Below are 23,300 nucleotides of genomic sequence, written 5' to 3' on the forward strand. Positions count from 1 at the left end.
GAGAAGGATGAAAAATCCAACAAGTCAATGGAGCCAGGAGTTTATCAATTATGTATGTCCTCAATCGCCTTTTTGGTGAAGGAACGGAGGATCGTATGATAAACAAGAAGGTGAACGTTGTGTGTGCTTTCCATCATGCACAAACTGAGCTTTGGTACGTATCTAACTGCAGACCTTGTTGCTGAAAAACGCCAGGAACGCTCTTCAATACCTCCCATCAAAAATTTGATTCATAGCAATAGAGACAGAGAGAGATATTGATTTTTCAGCCACTCCTTGCTATCCGTTTCTGCCTTTCACAAGAATACATATTTACTCAATACAAGTAACCAAAAAAAAACTTTGAGACTGGCAAAGAGAAACCATGGTTACTTACTTATGCTTGATTTAACCGTTACTTAGAATAAAAGCAAACTGTCATGCAGTGCTAAAGATACTCCAGTTATCAGTCACACTTTCCTATTTGAGGTAAAGATGCTCAGATAGATATTAACATTATCACATTAAAGTCTCTGAATTTTTACAGACCTTTATTTTCTACTCATCTCCACATCTCTTTTCTTCCTCCGCTCTAAACTATCACTTCTCCACTCTTGGGTTCACTCTTTTCTGTGGCTGCTGGTCAAGGTGGCTTCCTTGCTGTCTAATTCAGTCAGGAACCTAAAAAGGAGGATATCCATGCTGGCTAACCACTTTGAACCACCAGCTCCCTTGTACCAAACTTTCTCACTGGTAACATTTTACTGACATTAAAATAATGGAAGCAAGTAGCTGCAGATGTACCTGAAGATGTTTCTGGATGTGCAACTGTGCATGCATGCAAAAATCTAAATAAAGCAAAGTGTTAAGTTAGTGTTAGTTAAAGATACTTTTGTTGCAAAAGGCTCCAGGTCAAATAACCTTTTGCAATTTGTGCAAAATTTAACAACAAATTATGTTCCATAATGTTTAGGCTTAAGTTATTTATATTTTAATTTCTTTCAATAGGTGATCTTTTAGGGTTGTCCGGGGAAATCTCCTACTGTTATCTAGATTGTGTTAGCCTTTCTACAACTTTTATAACCCAGTGTATCACAACAAGGATGGCATTATGGTTCTGACAGTTTTATCAAACCTGAATGATAAAATCCTGAGTTCACTTCCTCTGTATATTAAGCCAACACTTACAATGACCGATATGTCAAAAAATGTTTTATTGGTTAAGCAATTTTGACAAACACAAGGGTGAAACTCAAAAAATAAAAGCATAGTTCAAGTATGTATTTCAGTAACTTAAAACAATCCACTATTTTGCACCTCGTAATGTCAATTAAACTAAATGTAAGTGCCATAATTCTGCACTGCCGCTGAACCAATTACATTAGGAACTTTGTGTTTTATTAGACCACATTTCTTCCATATTGGTGTCATAAAAGGCTGCATTCTTCCACTTAGCCACCATSAGACATCAGAGCAAATTGTGTCCCAAAGCTAATGGCCTCAGGTTTCGGTAAAGCACCCACTTCACTGCCTAATATGGTATGAAATMAGCAGTTGGTTTTGAAATCCCACTCTTACATTGGTAAAAACTCTAATGTAATGGTTTCAAAACTGTAACCCTTTATTCATTTTATAAGTCATAATCTAKGATTTGCTAAAATWGATCCAAATACATTTCCATCTCTGCCAGACTTATTGTTGGGGGGAAAAACTAYCCATAATATCAGTCCCAGGCCTGACAGCTTTGTCCAGGCCTGGGACAAGATAGTATTTCATGCTTCCCAATTAGCATTTTCACTAGTAGAAAATGAAGTCATGTTTACAATTAAAAGATATCACTGACACTGCACTGTCTAATTCATTCTTCTTCTATCTTCTCCCCGACTCTCCTCTAACGTCTTGCCCCTCCTGTCTGCTCCATACTTTGGATTTGTTTTTTATTTTTCTTGTTCAAACAGGTTTTAGTTTTTATTCCTTCTCTAGAATCCTAGTGACTGTTGTAGTCGGGTTTATGCGTCTCTTAACAACCTGCCAACCAAATGGGTGTTTCTGTGTGGACTTTGAATGTTCTAATCGTACATAATTGTTTTCAAGARACTCCAGGCTCCAAGCAGAAAGCAGAAATGGTTGTTGGATCATTTAAACCTTTGGTCTGGCAATGTTAAAACTGCTAAAAACATGATAGCATTATATTTGTTTTGGCTCAAAGAGTTTCACTAACTCAAATTATAAAAGCAAAAAAATGAAATAAGGGCATAATTATGGACCAACTAATTTGTGACCATAAGTATATAATGAWACATCTTCCTTATTTTAACACATTGTACAGCATTGTGATACCAATTACCAAGATAAACATAATAATCGGGATTCCAAATCATCATATTGTTACCAACTTAGTATAGTGCAAATCTCTTTTCTTCATTGCCTGATGATGCCAGATTACCGTCMATTTCTGTYAATTAACATSTAACATCTGTTGCATCTTTGTGTAGAACTCGGTGTCACCTCATTTTAGTAACAAAGAGATGTGCATGGCCTTCCTCATTATACATTTATTTATAACTCTGCTTTACCGACTGCACTAAGTGGTGGTAGCTCTTTGACTGCTTTCCTCATCAGTCAATCCACTTGTGTGGACCTATTTTTACCCACCTGTCCGGGCCGCTCGTCTGTGTGACAACCTTCATGCTTGTCGCCCCACTGTACCTCTTTCGATCCATCCCTGCTCTCGTCTTTGTCCAACTTGTCTGAGTGTCTCTCAGTGGGATCCCAGACTGTCAATGCAGCCAGTAATGAGGTGTATGCTTCAGTCAGCATGTGAGGAGTTAATAAGGAAGCAGCACAGGCCATCACACATCAACAGGCATTGAGTGTGTGTGTCATGTGTGTGTATGGAGAGTGTGTTGGGAGCCTCCCTGGCACACTTAACGGCTGTCTGTCGACCAACGGGAGTATTGATTTGCAGTGGAAAAGCAGACAGAGATGAATTCTGATCCACAGAGGGACTCTGCAGCGCATGTCTGAGTGTGTTTTTTTTTTTTTTGTAAGCATGTGTGCATGAGTGTGTAACAGCATGCGTGTGTGTGTGTGTGTGTGTGTGTGTGTGCGCAAGTGAGCATGTTTGTTCTCTTTGTTTCAGCCTCTCTTCCAGCATACACCATGTACATACAAATGAAGGGTTTGGATACACCCCGCTGCTCTCAGGGCTGTTGCTTGTGGGTACACATGTGTGTCTGTGTGATGAATATTAGTCTGTGAGGAGCAAGACGGCGAGACGGATAGGGAAGGAGGTATTGATAACTAGGTTCAGGTGGTGAGGAACACATCATCTAATCTAAAACTATGCGTGTGTGTGCGTCTATGATTGTTTATGATTTATGTGTTCTGCGCACGCTACTTGGGCAATATGCAAACTCCAGCTCAGCGGGGCTTCGGCACTGAGATATTAATGGGATTCTGAGGTGCTGGTGAGGCTCTTCTAAGACCTCATCAGACCTTTTAATAACGTCCATGATTGATTCCAATTTGAGCCTTTGGTTGAGAATCAGAAACGCAAAGATTGATGGAAAACTTTTACATCGAAGAAAATATTATTAGATTTGGCTCTAAATAAATTCTGTGGAGTTAGAGGAAGAAAGCAAACTGCGAGTGATCTTGGTTGGTGTGTCTGAAAGTGCCTGGGTGTCTTTGTTTGGCAGTAGAAGGAGAAAAAAAAAAATCAACATAATGAGCCCAAACTGCCTTTGTGTCTCACTCTCTTCGTCTCTCTCTCCACCCTCTGTCTTTTTCTCTCTCTCATCGCACAATTTTCAGACAGCTGCCTCTGTGCAGCCAAATTAACTGCTCCCCAGTTGCTTTTGGAAAGTGGGAATTTAATAAACATTTTGCCTCCGAGGTACATGGTGCTTGTGGTTCCAGAACTTTAGTTTTAATTGCCTTGAGTGATAAACTGCAGGTTTCAGACCCCTCACTCGACATGCTTGAGCCCTTTGCTGTGTTGCTATATCTGGAAGCTCYGTTATCCTTATGGTGCCAAATATCAGAACTAAAGGTCATCAACGTGGTTATATTTCAAAGAAGAAAGAAAAATACTCTWCATTTCTGGTTTTGGCTACCCTGTTGCTTTACTAATGTTTTTACTCAAATATTGATTTAAAGTGTYATTTATTTTACATCTGAGAAMATAAAGGAAAYACTGCTAAACATACAAGATGTCAATTATACAAAAAATAAAATAAAATAAACAGTGACTTACAAACAATAAAACTAGGACGTATAGAACTGACTTAGGCCCTAGAGTAAAAATTATATTTTTTGTCAAAATCAATCCACATGCAAACTGCAGTTTCAAAATGCTTTCTAGAGTGAGTTTATTTTAAGGGGAGAATTTTTTTTCCCTTTACATCCAGGTGAACATAAAGGCTTTTTGAAAACTATTAAATATCTCAAATGCATGTAGCATTTTGGTTGATTTCTAATTTTACTTTATTATATTCTTTATGCCTACAGGTGATCTTCATCTCACTAAGATCACACATAAACACAAATATATAGCAACTATCTAAGCAGAAAATCACTATAGGAATGCCTACAGRCATATAAAGATAATCATTTATAGTAACACATATATTATGAAGTGATAGTACACCAAAGAAATACATAAAATCTAAGATACACACATTATTAAATTTAATCTTCAATGAGATTTTTKGGATTTTAAAGCRTACTGTTATTTCTTMTGGGCACCAAARGTTTTAAAAGGCTACCTGGCATAATTTAATATCAAATACACTCCCATAGACAAACACGTACACATATTAAATCCACACTTGCACAAACTAGGCGATGCAATAATCCATCACTAAGGTGGAGGCTGACAGTTTTGTCAAATTGAGCCGCAGGGAATCGAAGAACGGCATTGTGCAATTGAGTTCTCCCATCGGACGCTGCTCTGACAGCAGAGAAGAAAGGAAAAGAAGACAGGAGAAAGGGGTGGAGAAGGGTGGGGAAGGGTGGGGAAAACTGGGGAGTGTGCTGCACAACTCCAACACACGGAGGGAGGGAAGGACTGAGCTGCCCTGGGTGCCCCATCAAAAGCAGAAGTCTTCCTGCTGTGTCCTGTAAACCTGGCCTCGCGAAGGACAGACGAAAAGCATATTGCAGCCCTGGCAGCATGACCACTATCAGTCAGTAAAACACACACTCACGCACACTGTTGCAAACAGCTAGGCACAAAAGGTCACCTGAGTCTCTGCCAAAGACAGCATATGAACTCAAGGTCTGGTTAAAAGGCAACCAGTGACAAACTCATTCACATGTGGCACACACACACACATGCACATCCCCACACACACACACACACACACACACACACACACACTTTCAGCCATTCAGAGGGCAGCTGGTGGCGTCATAAAATAAGCTGTCAGTGCATCTCAAACAAGAAAGAAGACCAGCAGTGTGGGACCTTTTCTCTGAACACCTGGACCAGAGCTGATGAGTGAGACCGCTACAACCCAACTGTTTTCACTGAACCTAAAAACGGTCTACAACACACTTCACACACTCACTGGACTCCACTGTCAACACTTGGAGAGAAAGGAACTAATATACATGAAGTGGGACAATGAAAGCAAGAGTGGGAGAGCAAGAGAGACTTTCAGACACAGCCTCCCCAATTATCGACCAAACATTGCTGCTGCTTTACTCTTTGCCTGGCTCCTGACAAGCCCTGTCGCGGTTCCTTCAACTGGCACTCGTGTTTCTCCCTGACACTCTCTAGGCTTTAATTAGGCTTGTAAATAATTATTGCAATTAAAGCTAACAATTAGGAGGACTGAAGCACTGCCATTAGTCTCACAGTAAATGTCATGAGCATTCGGCATAGGCGCTGGGAGGAAGCAGACAAATCCTGGGCAGACAGTGAGAGTGAAAAGAGACAGAATGAGGTGCAGTGGGGAGGTGGGGACGGGGGACTGTATGAAGGCAGCTGACGTAGTCTCAGCACTTAATTATAGAGCTGATTATTCTGGTAGGATGCCTCCTGGACCATTCCTTTTGGCTCGCATTTACAAAGTATACATGCACAAAATCCTGCACTGAATATCSACAAAGCCATTTCAAACCTCAGTCCAACGCAGAACCACCAGCRTCCAGTTACAAGTGAAATCTGAGACGATGACATTCAATTATTATTGATTTCCCCCCCGSACCCCACATTTTCAGTTTTCAAACATTGTTAAAGATAATTTATTTTATCAGTTTAATACAATGATTGAATACACTCAGAGGGACACATTGTGTATTTGAGGTTCATTCAGATGATGATGACTAACATCTTAAAAAAACAACAACGCACAGACAATTGGAACATAAAAGAAGACCTGTAAAAATAGTCCTGATAGCAGCCTGTTACACAACAGTAAAGGTGATTTAACACCAGGACAGATAGTCATCAACTTCCACACATTTGCTTAGAAAATAGCTAATAAATTAAATAGCTAATTATGAAAAGTTGGCTAGAAAGGAACGTATACACTGTTGCATTCAGACAATTGTGAAGCAAATCCCAAACATGGTTGTGAGGGAGATTCGTAGGACTCAACGGTCCAAAGTCCTGATATTAGATGAAAGCGGATTTAACTTTTTTCATTAGAAATCAAGGTCWCAGAGTCWGGAGGAACAGTGGAAAGGCAGGAAAATGTAYGTTTCTTGAAGTCCAGAGTGAAGTTGACACAGGCAGTGATGATTTGAGGAGCCATGTAAATCTGCAGGTTTTGGTAAAAGTTGAAAGTTAGAGCAGTCACCTACCAGGAATGTTTTGACATTTGTTAATTTCAAATCCCAACATGACTCAACATCTGCTCACACTGCCAGAAACATCAGTAACTCCTTTAATGAAAATGGCATCTCTGTGCTTGATATAGACCAGTAAACTGASMTATTCTGAACDTCACTGACAATCTCTAAAGTATTGTCAAGACGAAGAGCAAAGCCATTTCAAACAAAAAAAAAAMSSMAAARAAAGTTGAAGCCCTTCAATCTGGGTCTTCTTGCCACATCAACAATAACCTCCATGACCCACAGCATTGATGAAGTCATAACCAAGTATTAATACTGTACATATTTTTCAGTAGATTGATTTGTTTTGTATGGAATCCTGTGTGTGATTAATCTATATAAAATGAATTAAACTTTTTGATTAAATTTTTAAWTACTGAGGCATAACTGTTTTTGTATGAGCAACAGTAAAGCTACCAGTTGCCAGATCTCTCAGGCAGGAAGGGAATCAGACTTTCCCAGAATCTAGTATCTCTTTTATGTTCTATTAYGCCACAAGGACTGTGAAAGTTAACTGCACAGTCGGTGAGTTTAAGCTTATCACTGAGTGTCACAAAGTGAAATATAAACCTGCAACGCTGAGCTTGAAATTAATTTATTTGCAGTGAGTTTGTCCCATAGATTAGGTCAAGCTACAGATGACTCAAATTACATCCAGAAKCTCTGCTAACATGACATGATGATCTAGCCTCTGAGGCTAATGTGAGCACTATGGAATACTTTGTACTGACCTCCACTGATATAGCAAGAGCCATGTTGGTAGGATGTGAGAAGGAAGAAAGGAGGGACAAATGGGATGTACAAAGAGGGTCAGGCTGGGACACTGGTGTGCACAGGCTTCTTTTAATTAACAGCTTGATGGGGGCTGACAGGACGTGTGCTGCTATCAAATAATGAGGTTAGGGTTGGTCAATAGTTTCAGGGCAAAAAAACCTGATTAACACTAATCCTAGCTTAAGTCAATTAACAATGCCAGTTCAGGGATTCATGCAAATGAGGTGCTTTTGTGAGGTGGGCTTGCAAAGAAGGGTGCACATGGAGCTCRACATTCAGACATGTAAAACATCAATAGAACATAGCTAAAATGGTGAAGGGACACTTATTAGTGAGCATAAGAAAGCAACAGGAGAGCAGTGAAGCGTAGCTCGTTTCAGGGGTATTTAACCAGAGCTGCATAGTAACACCTTATGTCTGTTTGAAAAGACTTGGTTAAACCTTGAACTATCCATAACCTCTGACCTCTCTCTCAGACACAGCACAAATAAGTGACATATGCAAAAAAAAAAAAAAAAGGCATGGAGCACATGTTCCAATAAACATGCAAACATTGTATTGGTCTCTTTAGATGTCTTCGATGTTTTTAATGTTTTTATCTTTACTTTTCATCTATTTATTAATGTCACATACTGTTTTTATTTTAATTTTTTTCTTTAATTATGTAAAGCACCTTGAAATGCCTTGCTGCTGAAATGTGCTATACAAATACAATTTGATTGATTGATTGATTTAGGTTGGAAAAATCCACATATGGAGATTAGAGATTAAGAAAACAACCTCTTAATATTTTATACCTTTATATTATTAACATTTTTGCTCAGTWCTGGTCTTAGACCAGAAACATCTGTAAGTGTGTATCCTTGTTTTAGGTGCAGACAGTAAATTTTGTAAAAAATCATCAACAATATGAGTGTATGTTCCATTTCAGAAAGTGTTTTAGGGTTTTGACAAAAATAATTTATCAATCAGAGCTTCAGATTAATGAAATCTAACAAGCGGCAGATGGGCAATGCAAGTTGTTTTTTATAATGAGAAGCTGAACGGCTTCATCAATAAGCCTGACCGTGTGTACTGACAGGGGATTTACCCTAACGTGACCACTCGTGAATAGCAACAGCGAGGCTGGCTGAGAATCAGCAAAGAATCTGAGCGTGAAGTTTCATGTTTCAGCTTCAGATTTGTTTCTCATCTGAAAAGCAACCAGTGAGGAAGCAGTCATGCGAATGATTTGCTGGCCTCCCCCTATAAACAGCCTCTAAACTGACCCTGCTGTTGTGCTTGCATCTCAGGTAGAACTCAAACGGCAATCTATCAAGATCGATGTCGTCTGCTTGACTGATGGCAAGCTGTCCCAAAGATGTTGTACTTCCACGTCGAGTCGCCGTGTGACTGGGGAACGGACACAGATGTGTGGTCCATGTGTTGCCATATGGCTTCACAGCTTTCCAGAGCATGACAGAAAACATTTGCTTGGACCACTTTGTTCACATAAACAGTGGTGGAAGCCAAACCAAAGTATTGGACTACACTCTGGGTCACGACACACCAGATGGGGGCTCTAGATATAAAAGTTTCACTGTATAAAAAACATTTCACATCAGCCTTGGTCACTTTTAGGAATACATTTTTTTTAGTCAAAGTGAAAACGCCTATATTTTTAACAGGGGGGAAAAAAATTCCCTAAATCTTTAACAGGAATACATTAACTGAATATTCWAATTTGATCTTTTGATTTGAAACATCTGTAAACACTTCCTTAAAKTATTTTTATAGTTTGTTTTTCTTTATTGACTTTACTTTCCAAAATTATGGCATTATTTGTTGAAGTGRCACAATCTTACAGCGTAACTACCCTTGCACAGAAATTTAAACAAAAATGTATAACATGATCTAATAGTTTCAACTTAAAACTGGTGTTTTCCTACTATTGTGATAATGTCGTCATTGATGGTTTTTGACAGATAAATTCTCTTTTCTTTTGTCACATTAATAGCAACTTAATTTGTCTCAGTCTGGATGCAAAAAGGAGAAACTGAAAAATTCCAAGGAGGGGACTCTTTGGGAAAAACAGGTTCCAAGAACACATCATAGAAAGACTTAAGGGCTTGGAAAAAAACAAACAACTCATGCACAGAATTTAAATTTCACAGYTGAGCAACTGGAATAAATTGGTGGAGCTGAAAATATGAGGTTTTCTTTTCTGTAATGTTGCCGTTTTTTTACATGAAAGTAACAGATGAAGGCAGGATGGGACACAAACACTGGAAGCTGACAGGATTTAATGTTTTCTAAAGAGCCAAGGGTGTAGTGAAGAGTGACAGCAGCACATGGGCGAACGCTGCATGGGTCTAGCCATGAAAAACGAGCCGGTTTTCTTGGCTGGCTCAGTATCCCTCCATTGGTCAGGAATTTCACACTCATCCTTATAAAGAGCCWGCAATTAGAGTGCTTCTATTTCACTGGGAACTCCATTAAATCTGCAGAGGTCTATTATGTACGCTTGTGCGCTAAACCTATAAAAATTAACAAAGCCATTCAAGGCCACTACAAAGTCAACACTTGWATCCCTTTGCTACATTTAAAGAAATTAATACACTGTGTATGTGAGAGTTTTCCTGTTAAAAAATCTTTTGTAACCGCGGTTCTGAGCCGTCAGTGGCAGGACTATACCACAGGTTCCACTTCAAAGCCCTTTCACATGTTAAATCTTGATTGTTTCCCATGAATAATGCATTACAGCCTGGTCTTTGTGTACTGGCTTCTGACCACAACTGAAATAATGCTGCTGCTAATTCTCAACATGATGTGTGCCCACCCTTACTATCAGGGCCAAATCAATGCAAGACAGATAAGAGACTYGTTACAGAATGAGTWTAAGAAGAATAATAATAATCAATGTACGCTGTTCAAGACCTTAACTGAACTCCACTGTGTTTCATGGCCCTCGGTTGACCTAATCCTCCAAAAACCTTCACAAGAGCACAAAAAAAAATGCTAATTCAGATCCAGTTTTAATAAAGCAGGCGAGGTTGTTTGTGTTTTTGGGCACAGAAAAGAGAAAAACATGAAACAGTAAAAGAGGGTGGGGGTGGGTAAAAGGCAAGACCACTCCAAACCCTAACATAGATCTAATGCTCTACATTTGCATGAGCTGGCAAAAGCAACAATAAATAAGCTCTGCTGCAGCTGCCATTCAAACATGAACGCTTTGTCCACCTGTTTGATTAGACCGCCAGCTGGAATTGTTATTGCTATAGCATACTGTATCACAGTCAGCACAGCATATCTGGCTTCATATTCATCCTACCAGCAGATAAAAAAAAAAAACAATCCCCCTGTGCTTTACAATCAAATACTTGCAGATCATGTGAACTACACAGCCATGTGCTTTGCTCCACCAGTGGATGATGTGGTATTCGGCTTGAAAACAACAGCTTTTGATGCAATATTAAATGTTGTGAGGTGGATTTGGGAATGTAAGACATTTCAGAGGGCATTTCATATGACTTGGAGGAAAAGAAAGCAAGGATTGGAGGATGTGTCCAGGAGGCAGCTCAGCTGAATCCACCGCAACAGCTATGACCTTTTSTGTTCATCACTGGGTTTGCCAGTGGCGTTGCAACCAAGTCAAGTACCAAAACTGTGGGGATATATTCTTGGATGTAGTAGCAGTAGCCAACGTAATCCTACTACATCTACCTCTTGTCATGTGTAGAAGTCCATCAAGTTTATCAGAAAAGTGACAAGAATGTGCATAGAAAATTGGGATCCTGTTGACTTTTTACAAAACCTGCATACAAGCGATACAATAGATTTTGAAAAGAAATGTCTCCTTTTCACTGCAAGGTGACCAACAGACCATTTACAGGACTCTATATAAGCAGTGAAGCTGACAAAACAAAAATGTTTTCAGTCCTCCCTTTAGGAAATTCCAAATAAAACCAGACACATTTGGTAGCTAATTTGAAATAAACAATTTGAAGCAACATGTCAACAAAAATAGTCTTTCAGAATCAAGATCAGGAAGTCATGGACACCTACCAATAAAAACAAAGACAATATTTGTCAAAATGTATTTCTCTGTCTKGGCTGTTTAAAGGGAAAATCTYCTGCTCAGCCACKTATTTATTTAAAAAAATAAATGTGTCAAAAAGAGAGCACAACTAGAGTTTAAATCCTGTTAAATACAAAATTTCCTCCCAGCACAACCACAGACTTCTATGTTACCTGTTTTTTGATCAAGTAGATCACATTTGRTTTGTTAGAGTAGAAGAAACGTCATGAAAATCAAGAAGCAAACCAAACAAGTCGCTTCACAAAAGATAAAAGAAAAACCTTGCCTCTACAAAGCAAGATTGTTTCCTTTCCCTCTGAAATTTGTCACAAGCCAAGTAGGTGACAGATCAAACGTGTGAAAGGCCACACTTCTCACATTTCTATTAGAGTATATGCTTGAAAACCATGTCACATTTCGCTTTCACAATTATGCACGACTTTGGTATAAAATTCCAATAAAATAATTGAAATAGTTTGCTGCATGTAAAAAAGTTGAGGTAGTCACAACATTTCCACTGCGGTGTCACAGAAAATATGCACCTGTAGTCCTCAGCATAACATTTTGGGAAGAAAATCCTCTTTACTTGGACGTGTCGAAACTGTGAGTGATGATCCRGCACCTTACAGCAGGACAAGCCCCACATACACAACACGGATGCTGCTGATGGAGAAGAGGAAACAAGTCCGATTCATCAGTTCCACTGCGCTGCCCTCACATTGCKCCATTCTCAGGCTGTCATTAATATTACTGCTGGCATTGTCGTTACATCTACTAAGCAAAGSATCGTTTAACATGACAGCAGGATGGGGTGAGTACAAAACAGGAAGAATAGCATCCATTATTTGAATATAAGGAAGTAACAAATGAGAACCAGATAAAAGAAGGATGCCTGTTGAGTCTAATCTGCATGTGCTAAGTTAATGAGCAATACAAACACATTTTTGAGGAATTACMCCAAAAGCATCAGGTAAAAACCTTTTGAATACTGAATGGAGGACAGATGCTTGAATGTATRTGTAGCCTAAAAAGGCCAATTTTTCTTCCATGCSTGTGGTGGAGCTGGTGAACTCTCGGCTGCAGCACCAATATGCAAATAAAGTATTTTGCGTTTGTGCTTTGACTGCTTGTTTGTATATTTAAAATCACAAAGATTGTGAACCTGGCAGGTGTGAGGGCAGAAGCGAGAACGAGCCCAGGTTCACCAGAGTGGCCTTGCTACGCAAATATTACGCTCACTTCCTCGATTTCCGTTTCTCTCCTCCAGCCTCATGTCCCCCTCTCTTCTGTTCGCTCCCTTTCCCACTGTGCCAAACACAGAGGGCTTCTTTGTTATTCCAAGTCGGAAACGCAACTGGAGCCAAATCTGCCTCGGTTCCTGTTTGATATCATCCCTCCTTTGTTCTCTGCCGTCTCCCAACGCCATGTGCTTGGCCTCAGCCTGCATCAGTCAGACTCACGGGAACAAACGGACCTTAGACAAGATATATCCCGTGATAACTCTGGATGTGTGATTGGGGGTGACATTTAAGCCCATGTTGAGATAAAGGTCAAATAGATGCCTCCCAYTGAGTGCAGCAGGGCTTGTTTAAGGTATCTGCTGTGTAATGTACGGCGGATAGCATCGCAGATCTTTAATGCATGTCCTTAGATGTCASTTGTTCAGGTCAAGCAAAGAGAGAACAGTATCAAATCTGAAAAAAACTGTTGCTGCAGAGTCAAAGAATCCCGTAGTAAAACAGAAAAAGCAGAACTGAATCCCAATTCAGCCAATCTGTCAGGTGTGACTATCGAACTGTATCGTTAAACATTCAAGGCAACATCTCCAAAGCAGCTGAACATGTGTGTGTGTGCGTGTGTGTGTGTGCGTGTGTGTGTGTGTGCATGTGTGCGTGAGTGTGCGTGTCTGCTTCGATCCTCCCTAACCCCTGCAGAGAGAGACAGAAGAGTCTACAAGCTGAATACTAATAACATCCACAGACATAAATTCTCATTCAGATGACTAGCAGTTATGAGCTCAACATCAAAAGCGTGTTTCATCTGTGAAATAAGTGGGAATAAAGGATTTAGTAAACATGGGAAAGTCATTTCAGACTCCATACAAACTCTTCTCAACTTGTGCAATCTGTCCAATTCTGTGTTTTCTATATTCTGACTGTGCCTGGTATTTATTTATTGAAACCGACTCTTAGTGATCGGAAAAGATGTAATTAAATTCAAGTTGTCAAATTAAATATTTTGTTGCATAAATTCTGATGAAATGAGAGACCAGAGACTTTAAATATTAATTTTTCCCAGAATAATTGAAGGGATTTTTGATTCAAATACCAAATTCCTGCTGGGTCAAATTATAYGTTTATGTGACTGTTTTATTGTTTATAAGTAAAAAATACAGAACAACTTATAAATTACTGAGTRAAAGGAAGCAAACTGCATAAAATGTGCCTCAATAAACATAATAAAATATACAATATTGATTCAATTAAAGCAGAGTGACACATGTCATGCATTTTTTATTATAATTGTAATGTKTATGRCCTTTTAGTCAATGAAACTCAAAATTCAGTTTCTTAGGACAATTACAACARAAGATGACTACATTTTTAGACTTAAAATTATTAGGTTATTATGTTATTACTTTTAATACACAAATATTATTTTATGGTTACAAAATACAGACCTTACAAAGACTGTAGATCTTACACCTATCCAACAGCCACTGACATCTTCCAGAATGTGGCTCAGCTGTAAAATGTTGCTGCTCAAGAGCTGGCTGGCAGCTGTGTCTAAGAATGCAACTTATGGAAAGTTGAGTGGAAGGAAAGATTGTGGTATTAGAATTGTGAAGCAAAGCCCATTTTATTTTGGGGAATAAATAAGTAAATAAATGTATGTGAATTTCACTGCTTCAACAATCCCTGCACACATGTATCTAGAACATTGGTTACAACTGTTACATTCCAAGCTGTCCATTGATCCTAAGYGGGGCTAAGCTATGCCGTCTGCTTCCATTGTTCTGTTGTCTTTTAATCACGTTCAAGAAACTTTAGAGCACTTTATGCTGCTGACAAGCTTCATGAAGATGCTCATTTATTTTTCCAGCAGGACTTCACACCTGTACTTTCTGCCAGGGGAATCTGATTTAATGACAGTAGCATCACTGTGCTTGATTGGCCACCAAACTAGCTGACCTAAACACCATAGAGAATTTGTGGAGTATTTTCAGATGGAGGATAAGAGGCACAAACAAACCTGATGAGTTGAAGGCTGGATCCAAAGCAACCTGGGCTTTTTGGTTTTATACCTCAGTGGTGTCACAGGCTGATTTTCTCAACGGTGAAATTCATGAAAAAAGCAACTTCATTCAAGTACTGAATAGCCCACATTCCTTAAGAGGATTTACAAATCTATGTCCTACTGTATATTCTAAGAAACTGAATTTCGGAGCATTAACTGTAGGCCACAATGATCAAGATGAACAAAAATAAACAAATCAAACATATCTCACTATGTGTAATGAATGGATCTGCTTYTCACTTTTCCAAATGAAAATAATATTTTTAAACTTGCCACCAAACCTCTTTGTCAAACTGAAGACAAAAAGTAGAGGAAATAAAGACACCTGCTTTGTATTAGTTCACACCTGTGCGCGGTGGCCAGCCAGTTGTTGAYTGTGTTCAAAGAGCAGATGAGGAGAGAGGATGGTAATTCATCAGTTGACACCGTCGGCCTCGCACGTCGCCCGTCTCCGGGGCGGCGGCGCCACCGAGTCCCCTGCAGCTGCTTCTGTTCTCTGCGGCCTTCTCACTTCTCCTCCTCTTGTCATGTCTTTTCTCTGCAACTATCTCCTTTTCCGCTTTTATCGCCCGACCTCCGCGCCGTCCTTGCGTCCTCCCCTCCCACCAGCGTCTGGCCCCTTCCTCTCCACCTGTGGCGCGTGTCGCGTCGGCTGTACTGATGGCTATCAGTCRCTTCCTTTCTCGCCCTTCGATGCAGTGTCACTTCATCAGGAACAAGAAAAGATGACCTTGCACTCTCTGTTCCTCCCTTTACTCTAAGTCATGCACTCCCCCAGCTGTCTGTCTTTTTCTCATTACTCTTTCTCTCACCAGAGCCAGCCAGAGAAAGGAGTCCTTCATCTCCCTTATTCTCATTCTTACCTAACCCTTTTTGTGTCTCTATTTCTTTCTTTGTCTCTGCCCTCATTCTCCTTCTTCATTATCAAAAGCTGTCAGAATGCCACCCCCGCCCCCCAACCTCCTGCTGTGCCACACAGGTTATTTATAGCCAACAGGAGCTGGTGGATTTGGTAATGTACAGAGGTGAGCCATCCTGGGTCCTACTGGAGCCACACAGACTCTCCCTGACATTTAAGCATCTGCATACGCACACACAAAACGCATTAAAAGCCATCCGTCCTCCTGTTAGGATAGCTTGTATAATTAGGGAGCACGAGGTTTAAAAAGGCATAAAAAAAACCTCACGCCTACCTGTCTATCAGACATGACGTAGAGGAAGTTGCGGTCCAGAGAGAAGGCCATGTCTCTGAGGATGGGGCTGCCGTCCTTTATGACCGAGATCGTCTCATACTGGACGCCACCATGAGGAGGACCATCGACTCGAATCTAAGAAGAAGAAAAATAAAACAAGAGAAGACAAACAGGTCAGGCGGAGCTATTTATATCCGTGTCACACCAAGAAACATGAAAACAGACGAGCAGAGATTGACAAGAATGACAGACGAGAGTCACAAAACATTTGTCAACATTGTTCATCATTTACTGACTCTGAGATCCTGTTAGATAAAAATTCTGCATGAAGGCTGTTTGGAAATATGGTGCTTTGAAAGATTATTCACACCTATTCAACTACTTTAAATTTTGTCACGGTAACATTGAGGAAAATAAAAAAAATAAAATCGATGTACTGTATTAAGATTAACACAATGTAGAACATAACTTTGAACTGAAAGAAAAATGACCCATATGAGGGATGTTGTTTTTCCAGCGGTGGGAGGGATGGTGGTTGGTCCTGCTCTATGCATGAAAGGCCCAGTCGAACTCAAGACATAAATCCAAAGGAGAATCCATAGGAAAACTTAAAAATGGTCACAGATGCTTCTCATCCAGTCCAACTAAGCTGTTTCACAAAAAACAATAAGCAAAACTTCAAGTCTGCCATGTTTAGAAGTTTATGAAGAAAAAATCCCAAAGTAGTTCTACTAATCTGATCAAGAGGACTGAATACAAATGCATTCCACACATTTTTATTCATATAAAATGGTGAAAACTACCAATAATTTTCTTCCACTTTACAAATATGCACAACTTTTATTGGCTGTTTGCTGACTGTGAAGTCTTTTGCAGATTGAAAATAATTTTCTCAAATATTAGACCGTATTTGCCCTGTGTTCTGGCAAGTGTGGCTCTGTTGGAAGAGCACATTTTGCAGTCGAGGTTTTGCAGCGTGAACTGGTGTGAATTTGTTAGTTCAACTGGGTGAATTCAGCTCTGATGACTGGAGAAGCAAAAATGTAATCCATTTGCAATGCCCCAAAGCACAGCTCTAACTACTGCAAACGGTGGTTCTAGAAAGTCTGGATTCATCAGAACCAAATATTAATTTCCATCACTTTAGATTTTTATTTGTAAAAAACATTTTTGAAATGTGTTTTTCTTTTAATCGTTTTCTACACATGAAACCCAAATAAGACACGCTGAGGTCTGAGGTCACAACAGGTAAGATTAGTTTTATGCCAACTAAAATTTATGAATCTTTATATTTGTTAAACTCATTTGTAAGTACGAAACATGTGCGACAGCTTGGAGGATTATTTATTTATGAGTTCAAAGGAGTCCTCTGGGAGTATTTGCAGTTCCTTTAGTTACAGAAACTTTGAGGGATTAATTGCCGATACAATTAAGCCATTGTGAAACCTTAGCTGTGTTTTCCTTTCCTCCTTCTTCTGATGAATGATGAATTCCCTCACTAGGACTTTGAACTTCAAGCCAAGACCACCTTCCTGGAGAAACGGTGGAAAAATGGAGCAATACGTCGCATACCGGGTAGTGTTTCTTCACATTAAATCACGTTGACCAAATATGTAGCCACAACAGCACATTTTAACGGGGAGGGTGCAGGTTTATTGATGTGGGGCGTGAGAGATGTCTCTATGATGTCAGATGTCACAGATCCCTCCCCCAACCATCAAAGATGATGTCTCTATCATCTGTCCATTMCCGTCTGCCTCTCTCCACCCCAACATTCATCTGTCTATTCGGATAGTGACATCCCCAAAGAGCAGGCTGCCTCACTAAAAAATAACTCAAGAGGGGGGAAAGTCAGGGTCATACGTCTGTCAAACTGGGAGGGTGAAGAGGTTTGGGAGCTGATGTGCGCGCAGACACACACACACGCACACACACACATCCTCTTGTTTGTTTGTGAGGCAGGGAATGTGTGTCAAAGCCATTAGATAGTCATGTAAGGGGGGAGAAAAGTGAGGCAGGTTAACCGTCGGCCCTAGAGATTGACCGCTTGAGTGGAAGAACTCAAACTGGTCAACCCTTCCGTGTTTGACCTGCGTCTGACCCGGGGGGGACCGATCCGGGAGTCACTGACAGAACATATGTGAAACCCATATGTGGGGAGGATGGAGGACGGACACAGGGGCTGGGGCCGTCTACGTCTGGTTACTGACACTGCAGCGTGGAGGGAGACCTCAGAAAATATGCTCGTCCATAAAGCATGTCAGCATCAGGCCACAACAGAGCTGCACACTGTGATATGTGTCCAAGCAGGCCGCCGCAAGGGATCATGAGATAACCCGACCTCCCCGCCCGCAGTTCGTCTGAATCAGATCTCTATCACACATTCTCTCACTACTGTCGGGAGGTCTCTCAATTCACATTTTGGCCACAAGCACATCTGGTGCAGTGGGAATGTTTTAGCAACAAATCCCCTCCTCTGCAGGTATAGCATCTGCTTAAATAGAAAACTAACACCTGGCGAAGAAGTAAAAACAGTTGATTTATTCACATTTTGCTGACTATGGCTGGGGGATGAGTTGATTTTAATCAATTAATAAATTCTTTGGTGTTTGAAGATTTAATTTTTGGAAAATCTGGATTTTGCACTCCTTGGGTTTCCATAGTTGGGAGCGATGTCAAGATGGCACACCCAGGCAGCCATATTGTTTCTGAAGCACGTTTTACAGTTTTTATTTATTTGGATATGGAAATCTAATCAACTCCACAACAAAGTATAAGAGTAAGGCTTGGCTGTTTTTTTTTTTTTTTTGGATAAGAATATAGACGAAATAATGTGATAAATAATAACTATTTTTACCAAAATACAGTCGTAATATATGGAGAATTAAGTAGTAATTTTATAACTCCAACAAAAGAAAAAATAGGAAAACAATATTACAAATATTACAAAAACTTTTTGTTTTCTTATAATTTCAAAATGTCTTTCTGGTAAAATTTTGTCACTATTCTATTAATATTATGACTATATTTTCATAATTAAATAAAAAGTCTCATAACCTGCCACCTTGAAAAAAAGCAAGCAAAAATAATTGGAAATTGGATCTGGTATGAAAAAAATCAGATTTTATTTTTAAGCCATATCGCCCAGCCTTACAGCTACCTAAAAAAATAAAATTTTCTTCAGTCTAACTTTACTTTAACGCTTAGCGTGCTTTAGAAGACGAACCTGGTCAAAGTTTGCCCTGATTGACCCTGAATTACATGTCAGACGAGATGAGAAGGCTGCAACCAGGTAATACTTCCCAGACAATCACACTCGCCCTCTATTAAAAAAAAGAAACCCTGCAGCCCCAGAGAGCTGCCCTTTGGTTCAGTCCGGTCTGACTCGGTCCCCCCATTCCAACTCTGCAGCTATTAGGCAGCTCCTCTCTTCCAGCAGGGTGGGAGGGAGACATAAGGAAGGGGGGAAAAAAGGTGAAGATAGATGAGAGTGTTGGAAAAACTGTCTACATTACTCGAGGGAGTCCATGGGTTGTATTTAACGGTTTCAAAAAAAGAGAAGATGACACCATGTTGAATTATAGATATTTAAACAAATTGCACAAACACACAGTAGGCAACTGGTGTTTAGATTCACGCTGCATGTGGGATTTGATATCCTTCATGTACAAACATAAATCCAAACACAGCAGTGATGGTGGAAGATAACGGAGAACAGAAATAAGTGTCCTCAGGCGGCAAAGAGTGGGAGGCAAATCCTGGAGCTGGAGCACTGTTTTCAGATTTTGTTTTAGCTTTATTTGGACTGCTGTATTATAACATAATTTAAAAGGGAGCATTTCAAACTCGGTTATGAAATTGCAAAGCAACACCAGTGGTCCCATGAAATCACTTGTCCTGTGCATCAACAGGCATTCGACATCTGTTTTCACTTTGTGTTCGTATAGATTATTATGCTTAGACCAAAGTTCTCTGGTTACCTTTAAAATCTGCAAAGTGTGAGACAATTTCAGACTGATCAATAATTGGTAATATTCTCAATGATTAAATTCAGTATGAGGCTTACTGTGCAATACATAAAACCAATCTTACATAAAAAAAATCATATTTTTAGAGCTGATGCATGAAGTCACTAAATATGAAATTTCTTCAAACATTGCAAAGCTGCTTCAGCCATCCATTATGTTTGCAAGTATTTTGCTGAGGCACTTGTTTTAGTATTACTCTAGGTAATATTTAAAGAAAACTGGCAGAACAAGGTCCAACTTGAGAGAAAGAGAAAGATATGTAATTTTCTATGCAAAACAATCTATTTAAAAAGGGGAGGGAGGTTCCTAAGCACACTACCAAGTTCAACTTTAAATGGCTCAAAAAGAAACAAAAAAGAAGCTTTTGGAGTGTCTAGTCAACATCTAATTTTCAACAGTTCGAGATGCTGTTGCATAACGTTTAACAGGCCATGCTGAAAACAATCCAGTACAGCTGAAGTAAAACACCACATCAATGTAAAAAGTTACTGCCAGTTACTGCAAATGCTTGATGGAAGTGGTTGTTGCCATGGGTGACATAACCAGTTATTAGGTTTAAAGGGCAATTACATTTTCAACATGGGAGAAGGTTGGTTTCGGTTGCCCCTTAATAAACCAAAACAAATTATGATTTTGTAATTCTTGCTCTGTCATCACATCTGATTGGTTGAACAACAGCACAGTTAGTGAAAGACGGAAAAAATAAATTGCAGTATGAATAAAAACACAAGAAAAGCCATCATCAAAGAGCAGAACTCAAACGGAGGCTCGATTCAACAGTTCACATAAAAGAGCGATCGGTTTCAAAAAGCACATCACCAGCATCATTTGTTCTCTGTTAAGACTCCAACTACATGTATGTTTTATGTTATGGTTCCTAAAACTAAGAGAGCTAGGAATTTGAGTTGAGGGATATGCCGGAGGGAAATGATGGCAGAGGCATCAGAGGCCTCCCCTTGTGGCTACAAGGGTCCATGCCAGAGGGGGGCTTTTGATCAGACCATGTAAGCACCCTGGAAAAACGTTTGAAGATTGACCAAACTCCAATCCAGATTGCCCTTCTCCCTCTTCCTCTCTCCGCCGCTCTGCCTTGGTCTGTGGTTTTGAACACAGTGCCAGACAGTGGATCACCAACTGTGAGAGTCTATGAGAAGCAATTTGCTTGAGTGAAAAGGGCTGAATAAATCCTGGCTAAAAGTGCAGCAAATGTGTGTTTTTGCAGTGCATTATGGATGCTGCAGCTCAGAGACGGAAGGAGAAGTAAAGGCCAAAACTGTCATTCATTCAAAAGACACATCCCACCCAGCAAGACAGCTTGTTGTGTCATACCATAAAACTCCTCAGGAGCAGCTAAAGCAACAACACAAACCTTTACACAAAAACTAAACTCTCCAAATTCCTCTCTGTTAAGGCATCCAGACGTAAAAGTGTCGTGTAAAAAGTATTTGCCCCAAAACAAATTTCTCTAGTTTTTCCCTTTCTTGTTCAGGCTCAAGTATTTCAGATCAAACACATTTCCGTATCTGCCAAAGATAAACTAAATAAAGAATTTTCAAAATGATGATTTCATTTCGTAGACAAAAAAAGTTCCCAAACAAACCTGGACAATAAAAACATGCAACTGTCCCCAACATCTAAAAGTAAACATCATCAAATATGGTTATTTGTGTTGGTTTTCATAAAGTGTCTTGCATCACTCTGAGAGAATCTTGTTCCATTTCTCAACTTTTTATCAAACAAACTGCTTGTATAATATCATAACGCAGCATCTCGGATTTAAGCCTAGTCATTAACCAGGCCACTGAAACCTTCATTTTCTTTAGTTTATTTGTGACGTGCAGAAGTGGATTTGCTAGAGCGCTTCAGATCATTGTTCCGCTGCAAAAAACAAATTAGTTTTGCTTTTGGAAATGTTGTGGTGTAAGGTTCTGCATCTTGTGTTGCAGGATGTGTTGCATTTTTAAATCTTTCAGTCTATACACACCAGCAGACGTTTTTGTTTAAGCGATATCTTGAATCAGTTGTGGGTGTGTCAAGTAAACAAAAACATTTAATCACAATTTAGGATTTAACAGCAGGGATCAGTCATATTTTCATGTAGAGCAATACAGGCTTACATAGTTTTTTTTTCTCTGAATAAACTGCAAAATGAATTTGTTGCTGTATTTGTCATATTAAAGTTAGTTTATGATAAAAAACATTTAAGAAAATCAAAACGAAATGACGTCTCTCTAAACTTTCCCGTCTGGATTTTAAACCCAGGCAGCACACAATACATACATAGTGTTTGTTCGGCACTAAATACTTTTTTTTTTTTTTTCCATTTAATAGCTCAGCTGCTAACTATTACCTGGGAGCAATTTTCGTTTCAGATTTGTCGAAATCCTATTTTTAACCATTAGCCTTGAGGGATGTTAGTTCTCTGAAACCGGAGATGCTTGTGCACAGGTAGCTGCCAAGCCAAATACAGATCAGTCTGAGGGTGTAGATTATTTTGCCTCTGTATTTCAGCTGGCAGAGAAGACTGTAAGCCATGTATGGGAATCTTTACCAAGCCACACAAGGGAGGTACAAACCTTGTGTCAAAATAAATCGGCAAAAAAATAAATGAAACTAATTGTATGTTCCCCACCTACACGTTGCATTGGAATAGCAAATTAAGAGTTGAGTTTCTGCAAAATGTGGTTTTCTGGATGAAACTCAGACAAGTTCACTTTTCAGAGTTAAAAGTTGAGCTTCCTAAATATCCAATCTGACAGCTATCTTCTGCATCTGCGCTTATCCAGTTCCGCAGTCTCAAGAGCGGGAGTGACAGCCACTGCTTTTATCTGCCTGATCCCACACACTGGATTAAATTCTGCAAAAGTACACCACCACTACACACTTCCACGCTCTGCCTCAAAGAAGCACTGACCCCCCCACAGAGGCACCACAGACGGGGCTCTGCTTAGGAAAGGGGGAGCTCTGTCAAGTAGGGTCAAACCAATTGAAAACAAAAAGCACAGGTCAGACAGATTTGACAAAGGCTACCGTAAATCTTATACAATCAAATCCAATCCACCTGATGGAGCCCATCTTGGCCTCTGGTAAATGGCTTGAATTTGATGCTGAGATTGCTCTGTGGCTTGG

At 39.7% G+C, this 23,300-nt stretch overlaps 1 protein-coding gene across 1 annotated transcript in view; it reads right to left on the reverse strand.

The window, feature by feature from the left end:
• plxna2 (plexin A2) overlaps positions 1 to 23,300 on the reverse strand; it is a 155,255-nt gene that overhangs the window by 88,517 nt on the left and 43,438 nt on the right. The window contains exon 3 of the mRNA XM_008414720.2: positions 16,144 to 16,278. Within this exon, the coding sequence (XP_008412942.1) occupies positions 16,144 to 16,278 (135 nt within the window). The remainder of the gene's footprint in view (positions 1 to 16,143; positions 16,279 to 23,300) is intronic.

This window comes from Poecilia reticulata, linkage group LG7 (genome assembly GCF_000633615.1).
Source record: "Poecilia reticulata strain Guanapo linkage group LG7, Guppy_female_1.0+MT, whole genome shotgun sequence".
NCBI classification, from domain to species: Eukaryota; Metazoa; Chordata; class Actinopteri; order Cyprinodontiformes; family Poeciliidae; genus Poecilia; species Poecilia reticulata.